The sequence below is a fragment of the Lagopus leucura genome, unplaced genomic scaffold, assembly GCF_019238085.1.
Source record: "Lagopus leucura isolate 7727_CA_CO unplaced genomic scaffold, USGS_WTPT01 Super-Scaffold_100157, whole genome shotgun sequence".
Classification (NCBI taxonomy): Eukaryota; Metazoa; Chordata; class Aves; order Galliformes; family Phasianidae; genus Lagopus; species Lagopus leucura.
The window spans coordinates 30903594-30930772 of NW_024962334.1; the positions used below are offsets into that span (position 1 = coordinate 30903594).

General features: G+C 36.6%; 1 protein-coding gene across 3 annotated transcripts in view; it reads right to left on the reverse strand.

Moving 5' to 3' along the window:
- The window catches only part of MINDY3 (MINDY lysine 48 deubiquitinase 3), a 48069-nt gene that overhangs the window by 2186 nt on the left and 18704 nt on the right, over window positions 1-27179 (reverse strand). For all 3 annotated transcript variants that reach the window (XM_042888658.1, XM_042888657.1, XM_042888659.1), the window contains exons 9-14: window positions 26624-26694; window positions 25447-25527; window positions 9177-9249; window positions 7546-7618; window positions 4285-4372; window positions 653-724 (exon numbers count right to left, since the gene is read on the reverse strand). In XM_042888658.1, the coding sequence (XP_042744592.1) occupies window positions 653-724; window positions 4285-4372; window positions 7546-7618; window positions 9177-9249; window positions 25447-25527; window positions 26624-26694 (458 nt within the window). The remainder of the gene's footprint in view (window positions 1-652; window positions 725-4284; window positions 4373-7545; window positions 7619-9176; window positions 9250-25446; window positions 25528-26623; window positions 26695-27179) is intronic.

Here is a 27179-nt window from a genome sequence, read left to right on the forward strand (position 1 = left end):
CTCTCTACAACTACCTGAAGAGAGATTGTGGTGAGGTGAGTGTTGGCCTCTTCTCTCATGTAACTAGTGATAGGACTAGAGGGAATGGCCTCAAGTCGTGCCAGGGGGGATTCAGGTTGGATGTTAGGAAGTACTTTTACTCTGAGACAGTGGTGAGTCACTAGAATGGGCTGCCCAGGGAGGAGGTGGTGTCACCATCCCTGGAAGTATTCAAGAAATGTTTAGATATTGTATCGAGGGACATGATTCAGTGGGAAATATTGGTGACAAGTGGACAGTTGGACTGGATGAAATTGAAGTTTGTCTGAGTTCCACTTCCACTGTCCTTTACAGTTCAGATTCCACTTGTCAAGGTGAGCAAGCTCGTCTATTCAAAAAGCGTAGCTGAAGAGGTGTTAAGCTAAGTGATCCAGTATAATATCTAAAATATTACCAGAAGCAGACAGCAGTTTCCAATTTCAAATACATCATTTTGCAATAAAATTAACCAGAGTACTTTTGAGAAAAAAAAACAAAAAACAGGCAAAGAAAAAAGCAACAAAATACTCTGAAGAGTATTTTACTTGTAACTATGCTCAGTTTTATAATTCCAAACAGTGAGTTTTGTAGACTGATTGTTATTAAGGCCAGATTTACATTTTTTACATCTTACCTTTTCATTATAGTTAGACTGCTTCAGTCCATTGTAATGGTAGACAGTAAATGACTCCGAAACCCTAGAGTCCTAGCAGAAAGAAAACTGTTAATGTCATGTAATATATATGTAATACTATTTCTTTTAGATGTATCATTCGGAAGATTTTGTTCATCTTGTCTTTCTCATCACAAACAATTCAAAAATGTCAGTAAATTAAAAGATAACAACTCCCCCGCAATTTTCAAGAGCCAGTAATGATTTTCTGTGTTCATCTGGATACTTTAAATCATGTCAGTATTCAGTTATACTACTGTCTTATCTTTTCAAGCTAGACACCTTCAGTAGTATCCTCAGTTGTATGCACTTAAGACTGTTTGGATGCTGCTAACTTAAATATTTACTGAAGATTAAATCCAGTCTCCAACCCTCCATTTGAAGCCAAAGAGTAATTTACACCCATGCCTGCCTAATTGTAAACTAATTCTGAGAACCCTATTCAGAAGATGCCCAACAGTAGATGTACTGCAGTTGTCAACCTTTGCCACTCCAGGTATATATGTGCTTCAGTCTTAAAAGGACTAAAAAGCCTCACAATGAACTGAACTCAGAAAAACAAATTAGGTGTAATATCATCTCTTTCATACCTACTGGTTCAGGCTCTGAATAAAAGCTTATCCCTCTTTCAAGTACACAGCAGTAAATGCTGGAATGAGGAGACAGCTGCTCTGGTTACAGCACATTCATCAGTTAACAGAATACCCCTATTCATTTTTCTCCTCTAGAGGGACTCAAAAACCTTATCTAGCTACAGGTTTCACACAGCAAGTTATGCTACTTAGTGGAGGGAAGGTGGAGAAGAGAAAGTTAAGCAGTAAGTCTTCTTACAGAAGTTGCTTCACAGACACGTATAAAACTAGGCTTTGCAGTGAAGGAAAGAGGGCATGTATTCTTTTCCATCATGAGGATATGCTCACCTTGAAGGAACAGAAGTGCTGGTTTCCAGTTCCTGTCCCACAGATGTTAAGAATTTTGTGTATGCCCCAAAAAAGGACATACAGAGAAATTCAGGAATTCCCCCCTCTCCAAGCATTACCTAAGCACTAAGGAGTCATGCTTGCTCTCTCAATCTAAACGACCTTTGAAAATTTTTCTTCTCAGTCAACAGCTTTGAAAAGGAAAGCTGAAACCCCTTCTGGCTCAAGGCAGATTTAAGTACTTTCTAGGAAAAAGAGGGAAATTTGAACATTTTCAGCAAAAAGGAATTAAATCCGGTCGCCCTGACCACTAGGTAATTGTTCAAATACTGTGTAAGGGTGAATATTGGCAATTCTAACCATCACTGGCATCTGCTATTTCCTCACAATATTTTAAGACAAGACAGGAAAGAATTCTGAACTAGGTATCAGTATGGGGAAGAGTTCCTCCTACCTGATCCAGAGAGCCCCAGGCAGGTTTAACGCCACATCCATGCCCTCATCATGCCCTAATAATAACAGATAGTGGCAGTTCCCAAGCCAAATTATATTGACTGTTCAGACTGTACTCTTTGAACAGTAATACTTTTCACCTTTTGCACGAGAGGTAGCAACAGCCCAGGGGAAACTGAGTGGTAGGGAATAATATGCAACAGAGAATTAGTGCTTGATGGACAATCACTGACTTGTGGCCTCCAAATTCAGAGCAGGTGAAGAGTTCCTCCACCAAGTCTTCAAGTGACTGAGGAAAGATCTGTCCAAGACTACACTAAGCTTCTTTCTCCAGTTCCCCTTGGCCACTCAGTGATGCCATTCAGCAGCAGTCAACACGAACAGCAGCTCCAAACAAAGGATTTTTTTTTCCTCCAACTATGGCGCACAGTACTGGACAGTTTAGATACAGTCAGCTACAGAAGATCATTAAATTACAAAATAGTCTGGGTTGAAAAGGATCTAAAAGTCATCTAGTTTCAGACCCCCTGCACAGGCAGGGTTGCCAACCCCCAGTCCAGGCTGCCCAGAACCACATCCAGCCTGGCCTTGAATGTCTCCAGGGATGGGACATCCACAACCTCTCTGAGCAACCTGTTCCAGTGCATCACCACCCTCTCAGTGAAAAACTTCCTCTGAATATCTAACCTAAATCTTCCCTTAGTTTAAACCCATTCCCCCTTGTCCTACCACTATCAACCCATGTAAACAGTTGTTCCCCTCCTGTTTATATGCTCCCTTCAAGTACTGGAAGGCCACAATGAGGTCTCCCTGGAGCCTTCTCCAATCTAAACAAGCCCAGTTCCCTCAACCTTTCCTCACAGGAGAGGTACTCCAGCCCTCTGATCATCTTAGTGGCCCTGGACCCGCTCCAAGAGCTCTGCATCTTTCTTGAGCTGGCTGAGAGCCCCAGGTTTGAACGCAGTACTCAACATGCACTTTGGCTTTCTAAACTGCACTCTAGACATACGGAGTCTTCCACACTTACAAGTGTGGTATAATTGTGAGAAATAAGATCAAGTTATATTCATTGTAAACGTATTTCTACTTTTGATGTACAAATGAAAGGAAAAAGAAATAGCTGGCAACTACACATTGTGGACCTAATATTGTAGATCCCAAGCAAATGAACACTCATTTTTTCCTTCCTCCAGATGCTGAGTCTTTTCTTAATGATGTATTCTTTCACGACCATCTTTGGCAGTGCATTCTTCTGAATGACCGGATTGTTTCATAGTGCAGAACTGTTTGGGTGTAGTACTCCACATAACTCTATGGTCTTGCTGAAGTTACTTTAAAAATACTAGTTTCACATCTTCTTGGCCATCAAAATTAAGCCACAGAGTTTCAATTATACACTAAGCCACAAAAGCCTTCAAAGGATTACTTCTCTCAGCCTTTCTCTTGCTTCCAAAAGCTTATCTTTCTGTCCCTATGGAAACCCAATATCTTCTGCCAATACTGGCATTTGAACAAACCCCCACAAAACTGCTAAGACTGCTCTCACCAAAATCAGTTCCCTGTTGTTGTTTAATATATATATCTGCACAAAGATGTTCTTAGTGGAAGGAGCATGAGAGCAGGAAAATGTGACCCAGGTGAAAGGGAGGATAGTAGTGCTAGGTTAACACATACTTCTCAGAGGTGATGATTTCTTAATGAATACGTGGAAAAATACTTTTGAACTCTTCATCTGCTTCATGCTAAACATAAATCTGTAACGATTTTTGTTGAACTTTCTACATTATTAGAGATACACAAATAATTTTAGATATATTGCAACCTTTACCTATTTGCTTGCAATTCTAGTAGACGTTTTTAATATTGATAAAGCCAAATTGATCACTGCATTCTGAGAAAAAAAATAAACTCACTTTTCTGAGTAGGAAAGTAGTTAAACTTCATGTGCAATGTAATTATGTATTTTCATAGCTTCATTTTTGAACTTGGCACTACAATGGAACTTCCTTCCAATGTAAAGCTCACAAAATCAGGGGCACTTTGCAAGAACAGAATCTACAGTTTATTTTAAAAGATAATAATGTTATTTGCTGGTCATATGTGCCAAAGAAATACAACACATTTTAAAACTCTCTCTGTGATACTGGTAGGAGGATTTAATGACCCTCAAAGACAAGTTAAGTAGACACTACTCCCTAGCAATAAAACTATATTGGTTACCTGCTCAGGGAAGAATTCTTGCAGAAAGGGACCCAGTAATATGATGCCCAGCCCTTCTGGGTCTAATTTGGTCTTCATGAGGTTTACACTAAGAGAAAAACATTGGATATAGAAGTAAGAGAAAAACATTTTTACTTTTGCATGACTAAACTATTCTGTGCTACCACAGTACTGGCTGCCAAGCATATCAATAGTATTCTATTTTTAATCATCAGTGACAAATGCACCAAAATGACACACAAGTTGCCAAAACAGTTATTTTTAAGTAAAAGTAATCTGTTATCTTAATTCGAATAAGCGATAATTCTGAAGGATCACCATATTTGGTAAAGTAATTTGAAACTCATATAGTCTAAAACACAGTTTATGGCCCAAAAGGCATTTTGCTGTCTTGTAAGCATTCTTGAGCTTAGATACATAAAACAGTCATCTCTTAAACAGCCCTGTAACTGCTGAACAATGTTTTTAAACAGAGACTTGAATAATCTCCAAGATTTACTAAGTATACCAAAATAAAAGTTTAACCAATATATTTCACATTTACATTGTGCCCTTCATATAAAAATAGTTAAAAAAAATTAATAAGATTAGCAGTACACTGGATTAATCTGAAAGCTTTTCTGAATGAATATGGTACGACTTTAGGACATTACAACAATTGCCAATTATACTTTCATGTTCCTACTTAAGCAGTGTATTTCTACAGACATCAGACTGTTTAAGCATTTATTTGTAACTATCCTATCCTTCTGTCTACAAATTGTTCCATACATAAGAATGCCCTCACTGGGTAAAACCAACCGACTGCCTTGTGCAGTATCCTGTTTCTGACACTGGACAGTAGAAGACGCTTACAATAGAGTAAAACAGGGCAAGCATACAGTGATATCCTTAGTTTACCCTCCCCATTTCCATCAGTCTGCTGCTCAAAGACATCTTCAGTGAGAGGCAGTACCTAAAACACAGAGATACCTATTTTCTCTTTCCATGTATGTACCTAATTGGCTTTTAACCCACGAACTTGTGGCTTTTAATCAATTCCACTCACATATTACAAAATAAGATTAAATAAGATTCTGTGAATAAGCATCCTATGTTTTGAAACTGCCACCGGGTAATCCAATTTGATGACACCTTATTTTTGTACTTGAGTAACAGTGAACACTTGGTTTGATAGAGAATGAATGTCACGCATTTATACAGTGGCATAATTCACAGATACTTCATTCCAAATGTCATCTGTGATTCAGCATCAATTCAAATCTAAGAACTCCTTCCTGAGTGGTAGCATCTAATTTGCAGTCCAACACTGTGCACGTAAAGATCAAGACTGTTTTATCCTATGTAACATCAACTCACAGAATGTCTATTTGAGACCTCTATCACCTTATCTTCTAGTAACTGCTGTTGTCCTTCCACATTAGCTTATTTTTTTTTAATGTCTTTTAAACTTTTGTACTGCTTTGAAGGAACAAACCATCGTACTAATCTTTACCTTTAAAATCTCACCTATGCCATACCAAACTTTACAGATTAAGCAGAAATTCTCACAGGATTCCCCTAATGACAACTCTCTACAAAAAATGATATTCTATCATTGAATCAATTACCACTGTAGAACAAAGCCTTTCTTCTTATCCCATGTTTATGTAAGATGTAATGTTTCAGAAGCATTTTCTACAAGATTGAAAATCTTTACAGTATCACATGCTGTTTGTATAAACTAGTTTAATACTGAATTGGTTGATTAGCTTGTTAATTCATAGCTGCACTACAAAGTTTCCCCTCTATCCTTCACAAGCTCCAAGCAGGTTGTCTGACCATTATTCAACTTGATCATGGAGTTTCCATCTCAATCCCAAACTAAAAGGTGTAAATAGCACTCTTGGAAGCAATGCCTTTCATTTACTTTAAAACAAACCAACCAACAACAACAAAAAAAAAAAAGCAGAAAAGTCTATAGGCTATTTGCAATATGTTACTTATACTTCTATTCCCCTAAACAGACGGGACAACTAAAAAAAAAAAAATACAATAGGTCCTCAACACAGTAATGTTGGACAAAATTTTTTACTTAAGAAGAAGCGTTTCAAGACCAAATATTCTATGGTTTGATCTTCAGTGAGGTCTTTTCCATATAGCAGGCCTTCTGACTGGCTCTTCCTAAGTCAATTTATATTTGATGTGGTAAGGACAACAAAATACACCAGGGTTATGCCACAGATGTCCTGAAGGCCAAACAGACAAATGAAAGAACTGCTCAGTGCAGAAAGGGAACTCACTGAGGCAAGAGAACACAAAAGGCTAAAATAAAGCTTCTCAGAGCTCTTTACAAAAAACTTTGATAATTTTTACTGTTTACTGACATGACACAAATGCTAGCATTTTGGTCACATTTTATTTGGTTCTAGTTCCATGCGGGTCTTTTAACTTCAATTTTCACTCCTCCACAGAGAACAGCTCAGGGAACTTTGTTGCATTTGTAACATTTTAAAGGATAGAAAACCACTTCAATCAAATTTCATGTCTGTGGTAAGTATGCTTGCAGTCTCCACAGCCTTTCTACAGAAACAAATTATTTAGATCACAATAAACTAGAACATATGGTTACAAAAGAGCAAAACCATCTTTTGGAGATGTAAAAAAAAAAAAAAAACATCCAAGCACATCTCTATGCTTTCTGGGTTGAACATTTAGTGGTGAAATTTAATTGGAAGGTAAGCTCTGGCACTGAAAGTTAACTGCTGCTACTGAACGCTAGTCCTGTCATTCACATGATATAAAAAAAAATATATTACCTTTTTCTTAATAGCTTTGACTCTAATTCTAGAAACCAGGGTTTCACTTCAACTAAATTACAACTATGAACACAAAGTACCGGGTGCCTGAAAACAAGAATCTAACTGAAGCAGCTTCACTTCAAACTTTGCACATACGTCCAATGTTAATCTGTATTCAATATGCCTTCCAGTATCTTGGTATTTCAGGTTTTTTTTTGGTCACTGTTTCACTTTAGTCAACACACAGGAATACACTCACAAAACTCTCTTCAACATAGAGTAATGACGCAAGGATATTTCTTGTACTCATTACTACCAAAGCTAGAGACATTAATTCTAATTCTTCCATTCTGTTTCATTTAAAGTTGACCTAAGAACTCCAAAATAACATCCTGTGCCCTGAGTACAGGCAAAAATAAAAAATAAAAAAAAATTGAGAATTAACTTATATTTCTATACACTGAAAGGTTATTATACTTACTATTCAGGATCTGAAACAAGGTCCAGAGCTTTCATTACATCTTCTAGGAGAGTGTCAGGTATAAAGCCATTATCTAAAAAAGAAACAAAACTCATTAGGAAAAGAAACAAAATGCTTTTCAGGAAAACAAATTCTACTAAATATAAATACTGTACATCTTTAAAACTGAAAAAACAGTGGAAGGGCTCTAGAAGGAACACAGTTTTCTAACAGCTTTTATAACACTTTGAAAAAGAAAAGAAGGAATGTAATACAGAAACTGTAAGCTCATCATTCATACACTTAAAGCTTAATACTTGTTAAGACTTCAGTCTATAGCAATCTGTTTGACACGACAGGGGTAATAATTGTACACTTTTCCCCTTCTGAACAGTTAAAATAATACCTGAATGTTAGGCATTATCTATTTCCAAAACGTAACTTTGAGTTTGTGCCATACACATTTAAGAACAAAATTTCACGCTGAAGGCAGTCATAGCAGATCAACTACTTTATGAAAACGTAATGTAAAAGAAGACAAAATATACATAAGCTTTCCATTAACTACCAAGACTATTACCAGGCTTAAAAGCTTATGCTCTAAGAATGCTAGAAGTAGTTCTCAGATAATTCCTTCATTTCACTTGCAGATTAACTATTGCATTGAAAACTTAATGTTGTTTGTGCTAAGTACTTAATTCTTCTCTTAACTAGCTTAACTAGCACATGAATAAAAGCATATTATCATGATGTAGAAAGAACAAGGATTTGAAAGTGCAGTATTTGGAACAGATCTTATAAAATAATGGTTCCCTTTTTGAAGAGATAGAATCATCGAATCTTTAGAGTTGGAAGAGAGTTTTAGAAGTTATCTAGTCCAACTTCTCTGCAAGAAAAGGAACACCCACAGCTAGATTATGGTGCTCAGAGCCTGACCCAGTCTGACCTTAAATGTCTCCAAGGATGGGGCAACAACCACCTCTGTGGGCAACTTGCTCCAGTGCCTCACCACCCTCATTATAAAAGACTTTATCCTTATATCCAACCTAAATTTCGTCTCTTTTATGAAACCATTTCCCCTCATCCTATCACCACAGGCCCTGTCAGAGGACCTGCTCTCTTCTTTCTTACAGTCCGCCTTTAGATACTGAAAGGCAGCTCTTAGGTTTCCCTAGAGTCTTCTCCTCTCTAGGCTAAACAGCCCCACCTCTCTCAGCCTGTCCCCATAGGGGAGATGTTCGTTTCGACAGCCCTCCTCTGGACATACTCAAACAGGTCTATGTCTCTCCTTTACTGAGGACTCCACATATGGATTGCCTGGTGAGGCCTCATCAGAACAGACTAGCAGGATCACCTTCCTCACCCTGCTGGCCATGCTTCTTTTGATGCAGCCCAGGATAAGGTCAGCTTTCTGGACTGCAAGGACACAGTGCTGCTTCAAGTCCAGCTGCCACCCATTAGTACACCCAGCCCCTTTTCTATCCTTAAATCCCTCAGTTTGTATGATTCTAAGGATTGTATTAGTATTGGGGATTGCCTCAACTCAGGTACAAGACCTTGCACTTGACTTTGTTAAACCTCATGATACTCCACAGAATTCTGCATCCATTACAATTCAAAATTTGTATCCACAGAATGAGTACAGCCCTTACCCTCAGGGTCATATGTCTGGAAAACTCTCCTAGCTTGTTCTGAAGGTGCTTCAGGAGCAACAAGAGCCATATCCTTAAGGAAAAAAGAAAAAAAAAAAAGATTTCAGAACATTCTTAAATTCAGATCCCTGTTACTAAAGAAATATTGTACCATTCTACACAGGTTTGGACCTTAAATTAAAGCAAATTTAAATGTAAGAAGAATAATCGAAGGTACTTTGAAAACACTGATGACAGTGTCTATCAATTCAAATTTCTATACAAACTTTATGTAAGCTTTTTCATGCAGATATTATGGCATAGAAAAGCTACTAGGATGCTAAATATTTTACAAAGATTTTGATTTATGTTACTGTTCTTTATAACTGACCACACAAATAAGCAGCTATAAAATGTAGTGAGATTCACTACACACACACTGAAACAGATAGAAAATTTATTGATATAAAAAGCTGTAAGAAAGTTTTGAAGTCCATTCCACAGATTAACAGAACAAGTTTGTTTGGTACATTTAAAAAAGCCACAATTTCTATAGTAGCTGCTGTAATATTTCATATGTGACTTTTTCATCTCAAATGCAATTATGCTTTCCTGAACTTACATACAAGCAAGCACATGTCTACGTACTACTGTAAAACTAACAAAAAGCATACCTCTGTGTTTATGCCAAAACCATTTTAAAAGTGAAATTTGATGGTCATTCACACAAAATAATAAGGTGGCAAAAAGGCTAAGAAATGCACCGTACTCAGCATCATCATTCAATTTGAAAGGTACAGAACCACGACATTCACAGAGAACTTGAAACATCAAATACTGCTCATAAGGAGTACTTGAAGTACTCCTCTTCGAAAGCTATGTCTCCTCTTGAAGAGTTACGATCACCTGTCTTGTTTTTCACATCAAAAAGGGAAATGAAAAGCCTGTGCAGAGGAAAACACTGCATTTCACAATGCCTTCCTGTAGTTTTCCTTCCTGTCAAAGTGGAAATGCAATGTAACCCACTCTGCTATGAACAGGAAACAGAAGAAAAAAAAACCCCAACATGTTGGCATACCTCTGAATAAAAATAAACCTCAAAAAACATGCTATTTTTAATCTACAGTGGAAAGAAACTGTATAAAGTAAATGTATTCTTCACAAATCAAAATACATAGATCTTTTTATTTCCAGTTTCAGCTCAACTTTGCTTTCTGGAATGTGGTTTAAAGGGAAAATCATAACAATATCTGCCTGTTACAAGTGATACAAGTTAAACCAGAGTTCCCTGTTGCAAGTTCCTATTAAAAGAAAATGTAAGATTGAAAGATACATAGAGATCTATTGTTATTTGGACAGGATAAGAAATCTGCTGCAGGGAAAGAACCAGATTCCACTCTTATCCAGTTTCTCTTAATAGCTGACTCCAAGTCAGCCAAGAATTTCAAGTATACACCTCATGGTACCTGGCTTGCACTTAAAAACCTTCCTGAAGGAAAGCCAGCTCTTCTAGGATATACAAAAAGGGTAACAAGCAACATAACACACTTTTAAAAATAAGAGGCAAGTTTTATTTTGAATACATGGAAGATACAGCTGTAAGTATCAGTAAGCTGTAAGTACACCAGGTTACTAACATCGCTGGTTACAAAGTTCCCCTTATCGCCCTCTATGCGACAGATCAGTATTTGGTCTATGAAGGGCTGCATTAGAAAGTTAGGAGATATCTGACTTGCCTGCTGATGCTCCAGCTCACCAGATCATTGCACATTCAATTGTAAGGGCTACACCACTGCTGCTTGACCACTATGCAAAAACCTGCACTACTAAGGAGCACAGTGCCTGAAGGATTAGGGTTTCATTTACTGCAGTCTGTTGAGGGGTATCCATACTGCATCTGTGCATTCTGCAGCATGCAGCCCTAGACACAAAGTGTGCAGAAACAGAGCCAGCTGCTTGTCTTCACACAGCAGCCAAGGCATTCTGAAAGGTGTCCTTATGTGCAATATCAGACAGTGTCACATCTCACAGTGACAGGACTTCTGAGCCCATCTTTATTCGTAACAGAAGTAGGCTGTCCTGCTGAGAAACCAGGACTATATATCTCACTGAACCATGCAATCTCCCAGTGAAAAAGGGTACAGAAGCAACTAATCAGGGAGAAGTCCTTTCAATCTTTTACTACTTCCTGATGAAAGCAACCTGTAAATTGCTCGCTTAATTTAGCGGAAATTAAAAACTACCTTCTACTATTTCAATATCATCATCGTAGTGTGATTTTAAGGTTCTGCAAATACTATTAATTTAGAACAAAAACCTACTTCATGAAAAATATGCTAGTGGTTATATAAATAAGTGATAACCAAAGCATTTACAAAGCTCAATCATTTAACGGCATGCCTTTACAATTATGTACTGATCAGACATTTCTGAAATACTCTATGGATAAAAAGGACTCCGGAAATGTGAGGATTAGAAAAAAATGTTATGTCTGTAAAGCCTTACAAAATGCAATAATTTATTTTTAAAAAAGTTAATGAGAGATTTCCAGGGAACGCAGAACCCAGAGCTGCCCACATTTGCATATGACAGTGCTTGTAGTTCAAGTTTACTTAGTACTTAATGTTATACAAATGTGGGAAGTCCATGATCTGCTTCTTTCAAGCCATTCAGACCATCCATATATTTCCATCACGTTACTTTAGTTGTAACTATCTTGTCTGCAGGATATACTGTACTTCTGGCATTTTTACTTTATTTTTATTTTTTTGGTCAAGAAAACAAGTTTACAAGTACTGAAAGTTTTCTACATGAATATTAAACTAAAATAAAGAAAAAACTGTAATGGCTTATTTTGTCTTCCTTGTGGAACAGAAAGATGCCAAAGAGCTAATTTACAAGGTACGGTAAATCCACATGGTATCAGAATTAAGTAGTAACTAACAAGAGATACAACTCTTCCATGTTAAACATGGGCTAAAATTCATATTGAAAACGAGCCTCATACAAAACCATACAGTTTTAATAACATACGGAGTTCAACATAATTATTTCCATGATCCCAAACTGTGCAGTTGCTGTACCAAGTTGTGCAGTTATTGAGGAGATACTACACCAAAAGGGGTACATTATGCTACAACGGAACACTGAAGTGATTCCTTAAGGTACATACAATGTAGAATTCGATAACGTGTGACTAACTCTTAAATAAGAGACGTGGAATACCGCAAAATCGGAAAACTTTCATTTTTAGGGGGCAGTATTAAGGAATACAGTGAATTACAGTGAATGAGAGCAATTTAAAATAGTTTAAAATAGTTGCCAGTTTAAAATAGATGCCAAAGCATATAGAGCTTATTAACAATTCAAGGATCAGTGATGTCTATATTTGGGATTTAACTCTATAGAGGTGATATTTTAAATAGTAGGTTCTTAGAAAAGAGCAGCTAGTGGAAACAATGTCACAAGTGATAACTGTTAAAGTTTCCATCGTATGGAAGGATATAACCAAAGTGCCTTTCAAATGCAAAGACGCATTATTTCAAACATAAACTACCAAGTTACACTTCGCTTCTACTTACAAACATTCAGTTCTGTCCATAAATCTTAATATAAACCAAGAGCACAAACTACTACTTCTGGTCCTACCTGCCCTCAAACTGCAGTGTTTAATGTAGTACCCTCCACAATTTCAAGCAATGCAAACATGTTTTTTAAAGTCTCCAGCAACTACCAACAGATTAGCTTGATAGTCCAATTGCAGATACTGCATACGTTTGTCAGCATTTTAGTTTTTCAGGTCCTTAGTTGTTTTATACAACATGTACATGGGAAGACTTTACACAACAAATCACTACATATTCCAGACCTAAAATTCTTTACATTTTTTGACTGAACTTCTAATTGTGGTAGAGCCTCCCTACAGGACAAGGACTGTGATGAAATTAATGCCTCCTATTTTATTACACTGGCCCATGATGTCAGAGACAGATACAGGCAGTACAGCAGTGGAGGCTGAATCTTCCCAACAATATTCTATTACATTTTGTTGCCATGTGACAGATGGCAGCAGAGGGGCAGTCTGACAGAATGATATCTGACATGAAGCGTGCATGGAAGCAAAGGTGTGTCACCAAATTCCTCCCTGCAGAGAAAAAAATGGTACCCAGTGACATTCACTAATGCTTTCTGAACGTTTATGGAGACCAAAGAATGGATGTGAGCACAGTGAGGCAGCGGCTGGTGCATTTCAGCAGTGGTAACAGCAAGACGAAAGAAATCACATTCAAGATGGCCACACGCACAGCTGTCACACCACAAAATGAAGAATCTCTTGATCAATTTATCTGTGCAAATAGGCTAATGATGGCAATTGTACTGAAATACAGTCTATTGCTAAGAATTTGCTCTTTCAGATGGTGTTACTGTACTTTTTCTATCTGTAGCTGCTTCCATGGAAATAAATAGGAGGCATTACTTTTGGAGCATCTCACATATTCTCTATTAAAACTTCTTCCCCCCACAAAGTGTGATTTATTGATACTCAAAGCAAGTCATTTGAAGGGGTAAATTAGAAAAGTTACCAGCCATGGAGGGATGACAAAATAACAAACAAACCCTTTCACATCTTTGAAATAATTCTCACCCTTCACTGAGATCGCTGTTCCATAAATAATTTAAAATACCAAGATTTTAACTGAGTACATACAAACCCCTTATATCCTTTACTTAGAATATCATTCATATCCACTATCCAGAAAGTTAAAGTTCAATTAGCCCATATATTTCCACTGGGGTAAAAAAAAATAAAAAAATAAAAAAATAAAAAAAAAATCAACTTCTCCCCTCCTCAAACTAGCCAAGGAAACCAAACCAAACACAACCCCCCTCCAAACATATCTCCCTGGCAGCAAAGTTGAAAACATATAAATATCTAACAAACACATACTTCAGTTGACAAGGCTGATATTCCATTTCATGTGCCAAAATATACACCCACCCTCAAGACCCATGAATTGTATTTTGATGTATCCCATACATTGGAAGTTCCATATAAGGGAATCTCATCAACAGTTGATTATTATAATTATTTTCAATACTAAGTACAACACGTTCCCCCAGATCATGTTTCGCCCATTGGCTCTCGTAATACGCAAACAAGTCACTTTATATTACTTTGAAAAGTTCTCATCAGTACTACCAGTTATTTTAAAACCCCATGTCTACCCTTGGAGGCAAAAATTACTCTTCATAAGTTTTAATGAAAACATTCCAGAGTTTTTCATTCTACAAATCAAAACCAGAACAAGATGACTAAGCTACATTGACATTTTGGCCATGAATTTTTACAGACTCCTCTCTGAAAGACCTGCTGCCCCTGAAAATGAATTCTGTTTGTGTATGGGCTACTTTGTAGTTACATACGTAGCACAGCTGACTGACACACAGAAAAATTACATATTACAGTACTTTCTTCAGAAAAATTTGCCAAAAAAAAGTATGGAAACATTGATCAAATATTTAATTCACTACAATTTAATTTGAGCTGCAAGAATGAAGATTTAACATGATCTTCCACTGCAGATAAACATGTTTTTCAATGCTATAATCTGTGGCTTTCAAGACAGTAATCTTTCCAAAACTTTTTCCTATCAAAACAAGACTGATGGATCTGACACCAATTCCTGTATCTCTGACTGACTCCTGAATCCCTTGTCCAACTGGAATCTCAAGGCCCATCACTCAAACGGAAGCCAGGCAGAGAAGAAATGCATAAGTTTGCATTCCTAGACAGACTGAAGGCAGACACTGCTGTTAAAAACTGTGTTTGGCAATAGGCAGACAAACCTCAGCCACCACAGGCACAAGCTCAAAATGGTGACTGTATGCCTCGGTCTTGTAGGCCTTCACAGTAGTTAAGTGGTAGGTACCACTACAGCCGCATATATGTATGGGAAGAGAAGACAGACTACACAAGATAGAAAGAAGAAAAAAAATTTAAGGGTCTAGGAGACAACCTGCTGAAACACAGGCTTTGGAAGGTCTCCTACTGCACAACGTACCTTGGCTTGGAAGCACTTTCACCCTGTGGGACCATGTAAATCTGACAAAACATTCACTGTGTACTACTTCGTTTCTTGCAAAGGTAACATGGAAGTTCTCATGCACAAGTTGAGTATCAGTCAGTAGCAAGGAAGGCTGTGTTAGCAGGAGTGTCATCAGCAGTTCTTCCCTCTATTTGGCACATGTGAGATTTTATCTGAAACACCGGATGCAAGTTCCAGCTCCCAAGCACAATATGCTGACATACTGGAGCAGTCCAGAGAAAGACAACCAAAATGACTGGGGTGGTGGAGCATGTGATCTAGGAGGAGGAGTTAAGAAGACTAGATTTCTCAAGTCTGAACAGAAGAATCATTGCCACAATCTTAAACTACCTAACTAGAGTATAGGACATAGGGAAGACAGAGCCAGACTCCTCCGGGAAAGGCACAATGTCAATGGGTACAAGTCAGAGGAAAAAAAAAAAAAAAAAGGTGATTCTGACTAGATATTATTTACACAATTTCTTTTTCTGAGATGAAAGAAACCACACATTGGAACAGGCTGTCCAACAAAGCTGTAGAGATAATCAAAATGCAAGAGGACAAGGTCCTGAGCAACCTGCTCTGGGTAGGAAGTGCTTTCAGTGAAAGTCTTAACCCTCAAACCTTTACTAAATCTTTCTAATCTCATTTGTTCCATATTTCTAGGAAGTTCTAGCTTTACTGTTCTGATCTTAAAATGTCAGCCAATGTCAATGAGACAATGAACAGGTGCTTAAAGATTTATAGCAGTCTTACTGCATAAATTCCCTTTACCAAATGGTATCTATTTTCTCTTGATTTTAATCCAGTGCAATTGAGTGTTAACAACAGATTAAAATACAGTTTTTTGACCATGTTAAATGTTATCTGAACTCAACTAATAAGCTGGAAAGTTCTTACCCAAAGACAGCTATCCATAAGCCTGTGTTGGGCAGATTTTTGAGTCTGGATACTACAAGAATAGCATGTTAGAAATAACTCAATAAAATCTCTTAATATTCCCTTTATTGAAAGATTTCACAAAGACAACCAGTAACTCCAAATGAGCCAGCTGCTGACACAAATTCACTTGTTCATTGAGCTGCATTAATTCAGAAACTTCGACAATCATACCAATATACTGTTGAAAGCGTGGAAAGCAAACCCAGATTTTTCCCCTTCCACATAACTGAGATGGCATCATATGACTAGAACAGTACCCTTTACCACTGCCTTATCTCTTTCCCAAGTATTCAGTTATGCCAAAATCTGATGTGAATACTGGAACACACTACTGCATTTATTTACTTTCTGGAAAGGAGTACTCTACAGCATGAAACTAAATCTCTTTTTTCCATTCTTCACTTGATGCCAGCTTAACTATTAAGAAAGCTGGCATTTTCCTTGCATGTGATTATATACTATACAATAATTTGTAAACCAGCAGGAAACAAAAACACACCAAGTTTATTAGTCATAGCTTTTGGGCTAAGACTTTAGAAAGATTTTACAGGATAAAAATAGAAGTTTATGCCTTTTCCCTCCATCAACTCACAAATACTGAGTACTCTGCTCCATTACCAAAACTGTTCAAATTAAAAAAAAAAAGTTATATTATTATTTAGGGGGAGTAAAATCATTTTGGAAATCAAAAACTTAGGGTTTAAACATCCAAATGGGAAGATGACTTCTGAAGCAGCTGTAATTTTCAAGCTTTATTAGCTAACCTTAAAAGCATACACAAGACAGGAGCTGCCAGACATAGGAAGGATTCTAAGTTGTTTCATGCAGAATTCAATGATAACTACAGAAGAGAAAGAAGGGATCTGTTTGTAAAGCAGTTACATAAAGACACTTATAAGACTTAGTTTTTAAATATTACCTGCAGACTGGAACAACTGCAAACACAGCACATGCCAAATGCAGAATTAAGACTGCAACTCGTAAGCATTAATGAACTGAGTAAGATAGACATGGTTTATGACCAGCCAGGGAAAAAATAAACTAATGCAACACATGAGAGATGTTATATTAAAAAAGGTGTGGATAATAAAACTTCAGAACAGTATTTGCTGGACAATTGTATCCTGTTGTACTGCTATCTGAGCAATATCATAAACAATACTTGGCTACTTAGTATAGCTGAAATGGAACTAGAATGGTAATTATGGCAGAATTCAGTTGAAGTTGAAGCTGGAAACACCAAGACACCTGATCGGCGGAAAAAGCAAATGATGGAGAAAAAACCATTAGCACTTTGTTCTTCATTTGAATTGGAATTAGGAATGACTTCATTCTTATACAACATTTTTCTGTAAATATCAATATGATCGATATTTAAAAAATACTATAGAAGCTGCATAACTTGAATAATGAGCCGGGACTCCTATTCCTCCAAATTTGAAAAACAGAATATCTACCCGTCCTGTGATGACTCAGGCCCCCATGTCTTCACTATTGTATCAAGTATAGCTGGAACCAACATTGGTTTCATACCTAAAAGGGATACAGAATAATACAGTGATCTTCTCAGCCTGTTTCTACGTGTTGACTTTCAGAATTTACTTGATACAGTGACTTATAATTTATAGATGTTATTTAGCAATGTCCTTGATGCATTTAACATTTTCAAGACATTCTGCACACACTATCAGAAAGAAAGAAAAGCTTGTTTCCTCAAAAGTCAGACAGACTGACACACAAACTAGACACTGCTCATTTCTGAAACTGAAGGCTACAAGTCCTTCTAGATGCTAGGAAGTGCTTTTATGAGGTAGGATCCAATCCATCACTCTTCAGTCCCCAGTTTCATTTTATGTATTAAAGTCATTCTCTGTACTATGAAGGAAAAAAAAAAAAATCACAGGATTCTTTGCCTACAAATGGGCAGTAAATATATCAAGATCTTTGCAACAGTAACTTTATACATCCATTACAATCTATTCCACTAGAAATGTTATAGCATTCAGAAACAATGCATCATGTAAGTCATGGCCAAAGCAGTTGTTTCATGGGGGCGATTCCACACAGGTCTAAAATATATTCCTACAGCCTGTTGCTAATTTTACAGATCAGACAAAAGTTCATTTCTTAATCAACTGGAAATGTAAACTCAAGACTGAAACTGAACACAGGATTTAAAGAGAAGTAGGAAAATAGACTAAATAAGTAACCACTAGGTTAGAACCACTTCTTTTAACTGCATTTTAAATAGACTTGAAATGACTAAGGAACACAAAATGGGTAGTGTGATATACATGGTCATTACTCAAGCATATTTTCTTCATAGCTTTTTCAATTTGAAGTGCTTGTACAGTAAATAAAGCAGAGCCTAGCAGGTCACAGGAAGTTCCTTCATTTTTCCATTTGTGGATCTAAAAACATTCCTTATATTGTGCTGCTTTTATTTCCTATTTCATCTTTCCCTCATTCTCTTTCAAATTGTGCCTCACGCAACAAGCACTAGTATTTACACAGAATCATAGAGGTTGGAAGGGACCTCCAGAGATCATCGAGTCCAACCGCCCTGCCAAAGCAAGTTCCCTACAGCAGGTCACAAAAGTAGGTGTCCAGGCAGAACACCTACTGCTTTATTTTGAATTATCAGATATAAATTGTAATGAATCAAAAGGCCCTAATGGAAGTGCTAGAACTATTTTTCACCCCATTTTACACATTTTCATCAAGGCTTGGGAAACCGTGTGCAAGGAGACAGTATAAAATCAGTCCCTCATTTACTTCAGCACAAAAAAAAGTATCTAAACATAGTATTTCAGAAGAAATAATTCTGCGACACAAAAACTGGAGTAATGAATACATGAAAAGCAACACCTAAGTTGTCCTATATCGTCTATTTCGTGTACAAAAACTGAAACTTCCTCTCTAAAGACAGACGAAAAGCCTTTTCCTGAAAGGAATTCATTTGCTTAGGGGCATATACAATTACATTTCATGGTTTGTATCAGCCAAGCATGAGCAATGTCCTTAAACGATTACAGTCAAGCACTACGTAATAGGATGAATGTTAAGTTTTGTAAAGCTTGAGAAATTTTTATTTATAAGGGTAAGTAGCTGACATTAGTCAGAGAATCAGGATGAACGGAGAAAACAGTCTTTTGGACAGCAAATCCCAAACAGCTGGCTTCACTAACATTGGGAGCCTTATGCTCTCTCAATTTATTGAGAAATCATAATGTAAAGGTCAGTACTTCAACTGTTCTGAACAAATAATGCAAACACCATGACTGAGTTACCTCTTCATGATTTAACTAATCAGTCAGTCCTCCTAAATGCTACTCTTGTCAGGAGATGCACAGTGCTTTTGACAAGAGCAGTGTTAAGTATTACAGAAACTTGACCTAATTGCTAAATACAGTTTTTGCCACAAACAATCTCTCTACCACAGCACCCAGATGAGTTTCTCCAGTGTTCAAAGACATCTTTTTTACTTCTCAACCTCAGGAGCTGTAAGAACACCAGATCGTGCTTAAAGCAATCTCCTCAACATATCTGAATATATTACTGTACTCCAGCCTTGATAAAAGTCAATCATATCTACTTTTGAGTCCAAGGTTATACCTTTCCTTTCCTTGCTCTACATTCTTTGTCAATGTACTAAATTCCTTTATTCTTGCAAAGACTCAGAAAAACACAGTCCTACCCAACTTTGTGAGGACTAGAATCAGCAATGCTAAGGCTGGAAAATCCAAGTCAGATCTACCTAAAAATTTTAGCACAGCCTCTTGGCCTTTTGATTTAGGACACAATAGCATATGTGATAACCATAGTCTTCAGGATGTGATTTAGCCCAACGTCTTTCGTGGGATTTCTTACAGAGCAATGATGTCCTCTAGCTCAAACTTTCTATCTCTGTTGTTCAGACCCACCTGCCTATCGTAGACCTGTACACACCTTAACCTTTTCAATCAACCTTTCTGCTGTACTCTGCATGCCTGAAGCACTACCAGAGAGGTGGAAAAAAAATTTGTCTTTCATGTCTTCTCTGGGACTGGAGAGGATATGCCCAGCTTCTCCTCAACCTTTTCTTCCTTCCCAAATCTCATGCAGGATACATGAAAAAGAATGTTTCCTGTAAGAAGTTGGTATAACCATTCTGAGGAGCTTCAATTATTTCTACACAAATTAGTTTTGTTTTTTTTTTTTTAGTATAGATGAAGTCCAGATTTAATAAAAATAAGGAGACAGACGTGCTTTTTTACTTGCAGCAATGACAACTGGCTGCTAATTGCAATAGCCTGAAAAACAGAAAATAAAAGAAAGGAGAAGTGGTTCACCTGAAGAGTGTTCAAAACAATGTAATTGTTAAGGCTTCTTAGGAAAACTATCTCCAGTTAAAGAAACAATTTTTATTTCTAACGAAACAAACGAGAACTAGAAATACGGAGACTTCAAAAACAACAGTGCTTCACATGTAGAGAAAATACAGCCACCGTCACTTCATGGAACTTAGCTTCATTAAAAATATATCTGCAAATATACACAGATGCATCAGTCTCTTTTACTGCAGCAAAGTTTAAACACTATTCCCCTCCCTGCCCTCTTATGTGCTTCAAGTCAGGTTCTCACATTCTCATTTAGAAAGTTACACTATAATTAACTACAAAGTTAAGTAAGCCTTTGAATCAACACTGCCTTGAGGTTAAGCTCCTCTAAACTTTTATACAAAAGCATAGGCATCCTTAAACTGTAATGAGGACAAAAGCTGTAACTGAAACAACATGGTCCAACACAGCACGAATAAAGGTTATTAAGCAGTGCCTTCACTATTTTTTCCACATTTCCTCTACATACAATGCTGCAGCAAGGAAACACTTCACCTGAAAATGTCATTCTACCAAATAAAAAGAACAAACAAAAAAACACCTAGAATTTACTTTGGTAAATTGTGGTGAATTATTTATATGGATGAAAAAAAGCAGATTTTTCCATAGAAAGCCTCCGAAACAACAAACAACGGAATGGATCAGAAGAGCACATTCTCAGACAAATACGTATCTGTAGTAGGAACAATTTCATCGGAGTAGCTCTGCAAAAAGCAGAATAAGGTTTCACAGTCATGCTCTGTGATCTTGCAAAGCTGGAAGAGTAGATAACTTACAGAAGTATTTCATTTTGAGGTGCCCTTTTCCAACTGCGAGACTATTATTCTAAAGAAACTTGGCCTTTATCCTAAGAAACTATTTGGACAAAGCAACCCTTGTGAACTATGCATTATTTAGAACAAATTAAATTCACTTGTTCAACAACAGCATTTATACTATGAAGTGTAACTCAACCAGTAGAATAAGCCCACAGATACCACAGGGAACATTCTGCCCTAAAATTCACTTTAAAATTTTTGTTTTGTGTTTTTTTTTCCTTTCAGAAATGTACAACTGATATGTACATCTGAAAAGTCACAGCTAATTTGATCAGGGCTATTGTCAAGAACAGAGCAGCATCTGTCTCTCTGCTCTTAATCAGCAACACAAAACTAAAATCCTGTTACAGTCCAGCAGCTTTTCCTGCCACTGCCCTACACATCTATATTCCTTCTACTGGATATCTGGACAATCCTACTGAGTACAATTCCACTTAATCAGAGAAATCAGAGACTCAGGAACTACATGCTATGCAACTACATCCCGACGTGGAATTCTTCAGAAGTCTGATTCTGATTTCTCCTCTGGTGATTTATTTGGTTACTTTTGAACAGTACAAAAGTAACAACAGGATTTTTCCACATGTATCTTATTTTCTATCATGGCCAGTGACATTCTATGTTAATGTTTTGAAGCTAAATGCCATACACTGTAACACTCCTCTTAAGTACAGTTCTGGCAAAGACCACTGACCCAAATTCAGAATTCTACGACAGCAACGTCAGCGTTTGCTCAGTTGTTCTACACCGTTTTCATTAAAAGGATTGTTTAGGAAGAGAAGTAAATGCCTTTTTTTCCCCTGAGAGATGATGTTATCAAGGATACTACAGAAATGCCCCCAAACCAATTTAGACCCCGAAAATATGGAGAATAGATTACAGCGATCGAAGTTAGAAAAAGAAAAAACCCTAAGAACAGACCCAACACAGCAAAACAGGGACACTTTCTTTGAAAAGCATTAATATGTAAATGTTCAGATGTCTCTTCATCAGGAGTTTCCTCTGCTTATCTGGTTGCTCAAGTCTAAAAATGCTACAACTGAAAATGGCCAGCATATAAAATGGTCAGCCGGTAATATTTAGAAGCCAGAGAAAATATTTTCTCTGACACACTTTTTGGTATATCTCATAACCTTTCAATTTGTTTGTATTATTTTACAGAGTGCCTGATGACACTGACATTCCTAAAGGTTCTGAATAGCCTCAGCTTGTCATAACTCCCCATTACAAGGGTCATAAAAATAACCAAGAACTGACCACACAGTATTTCAATGAAAGCACCCTCATCTCTACTTGTCGGAGCCACTCGGCTTCTCAGATTCTTCCCTACAACCTAATATTTTTTTTTAATTAATGTTGGTTTTTAGAGGGCATTTAGCCTATTACCTATCTGAATTAGCACCATCTGACAGGGACACTTAGTGTGTTAGAAATAGAAGGAAGTTCTCATCTGTTTTCTTTCATTTAGAAAGAACACTTCCACAGAAGGAGACATTTTGATGAGTATTCTTATGCTTCCATAGCCTGTATAAGACATCATCTACTGCACTGCAACATATTCTGACTGCAGCATGGCGTCAAAAATAACTAGCTGTAAACAACTTTCTGCCTGGAGACAGGTCAGCTAAGGCCCAGGAGGAAAAAACTATTGATTTTTTTTGTGTCATAAATTGTGCTTCAATCAAAATTGCACTGTTAAGGAACAAATTTTTCCCCATCATTTATTCATACCTCCAATTCCTTGTAATAAAATGAGGTCAATAATATTTCTGTGCACCCAGAATGAATTTTGACAATCCTAATGAAGTGATGAAAAACAAGTAGATAGAATAAAATCTTCATTATTTCAAATACTATTAAAAATGGGGGAAATTGCTGGTAGACTTCTGTTAAAACTCAGAATTGACTCAGCTGTCATCATTTAAGGCTATATCAGGCAACAGCAGTTACAAGAGAACTTATGCACATTTATGTATTTCAATTCATTTTTTTATTTTTACACAAATAAATGTGATTTTCAGCAGAAATACGCTGTGCTACACTTTCATCAATTATTAAAAACCACTGGAAGCAAAGGGAAAAGAAAGATTAAGAATAGCTATGGACTATTTTAGATTTATTTTAGAAACTCTGACCAAATGTTTCTCTGAAAGTCACAGCTAGAGCAGAAGAGTTCAGACTTAGAGTACTGCAAACATACTCTGGCAGACAGCAACAGCAGTCTATAATGTTTTCAGTATTCAAAGTGTTCTGAGACAGAAAACCAGATTGGTATCTTCCATTTCACAGTGAAGAGGACAGTATTTATTGCTGCACTTCATATGAAATGTAAAATCTTAAGGAAGCAACTGAGTTTTAAAGAACTGTCTTTTTTTTTTTTTTTGACTGTAGGATGGTATGCAGAACTTGAGTAAAACTTTTTGGGTTTTGAACTTTCATGCTCAATAAAGGTCCCTAAGAGAACGATGAAGAAACTTCATTGTGAACAGAAAAATATCCTTTCTGCATTTCTTGGCCCAATTACTCACTTAACTGCAAAAGTGACTACTGAACTGCTTACTAATTGCTTATGTTCCATATATGCATAAGGATTTATGCTTCTATAGATCAGAATTGCTTCAGAGAATTAAGCCGCATTTGTTTTTGTCCAAACTTACTCTGAATTGCTTTTGGCTCCTCTCTCCGTCTTTCTCTTTCCATTCTGAAAATCTCTCTCACGCATTCTAACTCACTATCAAGCCAGAAGTTACATTTTAGTCCCAGAACCATTCAGACAACTGCACATACAACTTACTGACCAACCATTTGGCAAGGTATTCAACTGATGGCATGGACTGAATGGACTGCCAACATAATTCAGTATTTCCACTGCATAGCTGACATGTCCATCTGAAATGGATTGTCCATGACTTTACAAAGGGTGACAGCAGACACACAAAACACTCTTAGAACTTCAACACACCTTCAGGTCCCTCCTTTCTTCATAAGAAAAAAAAAAAAAAAAAAAAAAATTCTGGGAAGACTGTTGCTTCCTTTTCCTGCTTTTTAGTTCCCAAGATACTAATCACAAGATGAAGTTTCCTACAGCCTAAGTGGAGTTCAGCAAGAAAAGATGAGCCATTCTATGACGGAAACATTAGACGTCGATGCCCAGTTACTTTAAACTGAAACAGCCCTCAATATTAAAAAAAGAGAGCATTAGAAAAGGATTTCTACTTGGAAATGGTCCCTGTAGATATGAAACACTCTACACAGGTATATCTTATTGGTGTAATAGAATGATTATGCCTATTTATTTTATGTCTACAACTTAGCATCTATACTGACCTCATACAATTCTGAGAAATTTTTCAAAATTGAAATAAAATTACCAGAAAAGACTGTTTAGAGAAATAGTAATGCAGAAAATAAGCAGGCAAAACAGAATATAGATTTTTCCTATGGCCACAGAGTAGGAGGAGAAAGAATATTCATCAGACAACTGGAATTCAGAACTGCCTGTTCAGAAGCTCTGGTCTAAGATTTTAAACTGACTTATACCTAAGGTATTTTATATGTTCCACAGATTGCCATCAGTATAGGTTAGAATAGATGTAAGGAATTATTGTAACAGACCTCTATCTATTTTAAGGTAGAGCAAATATTTTATTTAGAACAAATATATGTATGGTTACAGATTAAAAATCAGTGAAAATACTGTCAGAAAGATTAAACTTACAGGAATCAACAGATAATCTCTCTTGCACCACCACAATTTAAGACAGTGCACATCACAATTATGGTGTTCTAAATCACACCTCTTTTCCTCCACCAGTGAATTAAGCTGAGACCAAAAGACTTCATTAAAATTTAACAGATATCATTAAACCACTTCAACACGTCTGCCTTCAAGGGAAGGCTTAATTAAAAGTTTTGGTAACCATGTTTTATATTACAACCACATGAAATTCAAGTCGTAGTAACATCTGAACTTTGGATTTATGTAATTTATCTGTTTGAGGTTATATAAAAAAAAGCTTGAGGTTACAAAAAAAAGAACTAACAAAAAAAACCACATCTAACATACCTTGGCAAAAAAGACTGTGAGGTGTGTTTCACTGCCAAGTATCCAGATGGGAAACTTTGGAGACTTCAAATAGGAGCCAACCTAATGTGCAATGAAATCAGAGTCACAAAGCAAACCCAGAAATCTCATCAAGATAATGATCAAGCTAATAACAAATCAGTTTGTGAAGACCCAAATGCTTTGAGAATTAACATTAAATGCCCAGGAAAATAAAAACTAATGTAGAATAGTTATTGTGCATATCTCTGATTCCTGTTTGACTTGGAAAACAATGCAACTTATGCTAACTGATAGGCAACATCACTAGGAAAGTGATACCATCAATATCAAATAGTTCAGCCTTGGAGACATGCTTGAAAATGCACAGGAATAACTACTCCTGTGTCTAACAGTAATACACTCAGATACCAAAATGAAGCAGAAGTCCACTTGACTTACGAGCTGATTTTGAATATACTGATTCAGAACTGCTGTTTAATCAATAAATGAGAGCGTCAATGTTCTGCAAACTACACAATCGAAACAGAAGCCAAGGACAAGCAAAAAGCCACTCAAAATTAAGAGTGCTAATGCCGTTTCAAACATATTTGTAAAGCACAAAGTTTTCTACAATAATTAAGGAAATTGTGTCATCATGGGAGATGACATGGATCAAGTTGCACTAGTGTTTAGATGTATACAAATAAATACACAAGATAACATCTGTATCTTGAATCTTTCCAATTCAGAATACATTTCATAGTAGTTCAGTTCAAGCCTGAACTTCTGTTCAGGGCTTGTTTTATTTTAAGGCAATGACAGCATAAAAAAGGGACAATAAAACTGCAACACTCGCAATTAGCAAGTCAACTTGGGACTTGATATCATGAAGTTTTCTAGCCATCAACATAACTACAGTGAGCACTGTATCAGTTAACAGAAATAAGTTTCTGACTACCTTAAATTGGAGCAATAAAATTTTAATTTAAAATAGCATCAAACAACATTTACCTAATACGATGAATTTAACAATTGCCTCATATATCTGCTTTAGTGTAATATTATTCTCAGTTTTAATTTGAAGTTGAACATCCTTTCAGAGTGCTGTAATACCTCCTCTCATCGTTCACAGCTTTAAGTAATACTGCCAAAGCTCAAACGACTCAAAAAAATTTAAACCATACAGAGAACAGCTTACCTTACAGTATCTCAGAGATTCCATCAGAGTCAGAAAGCCTACTGTTGCTTGTTTATGTATGCCAAGAAGTTCTGTTCAAAACAAAACCCAAAACTGAAAGAAAAATCTGCAAAGCTTCTTTAAATCACATTCTCTTGCTCTCAAAATTGGTTAAGTAACAGTTTTTAAAAGTCATGCAGTTTCAGAAAACATAAGTTATAGTAAAATGAAAAAAGGCAAGAGTTTAATAATTTCACTCGCATAAAGGAATAAGAGCCAAATAGGTGTGTTTGGATGAAGATTGCTGTTGATAGCCTCTTTTCAAAAGCTGCTGGATTTATTAGAAGAAACACTTGTAAATTACACTAAAATTATACTGAAAAATAATAGGAAAAACAGCCTTTCTAAAGGGAAAAAACCACACATGTATGAATGAGCACGTGCACATATAACAGTCCCTTTTTCTGACAGTTCCACAGCTTTATTTATCCTAATGATTTCACATTCTGAATAATAACAATTTTGTAAATAATAGCTGCTAGTACAAAAATAAACTGTTCCCTCATTTTATTTTCTA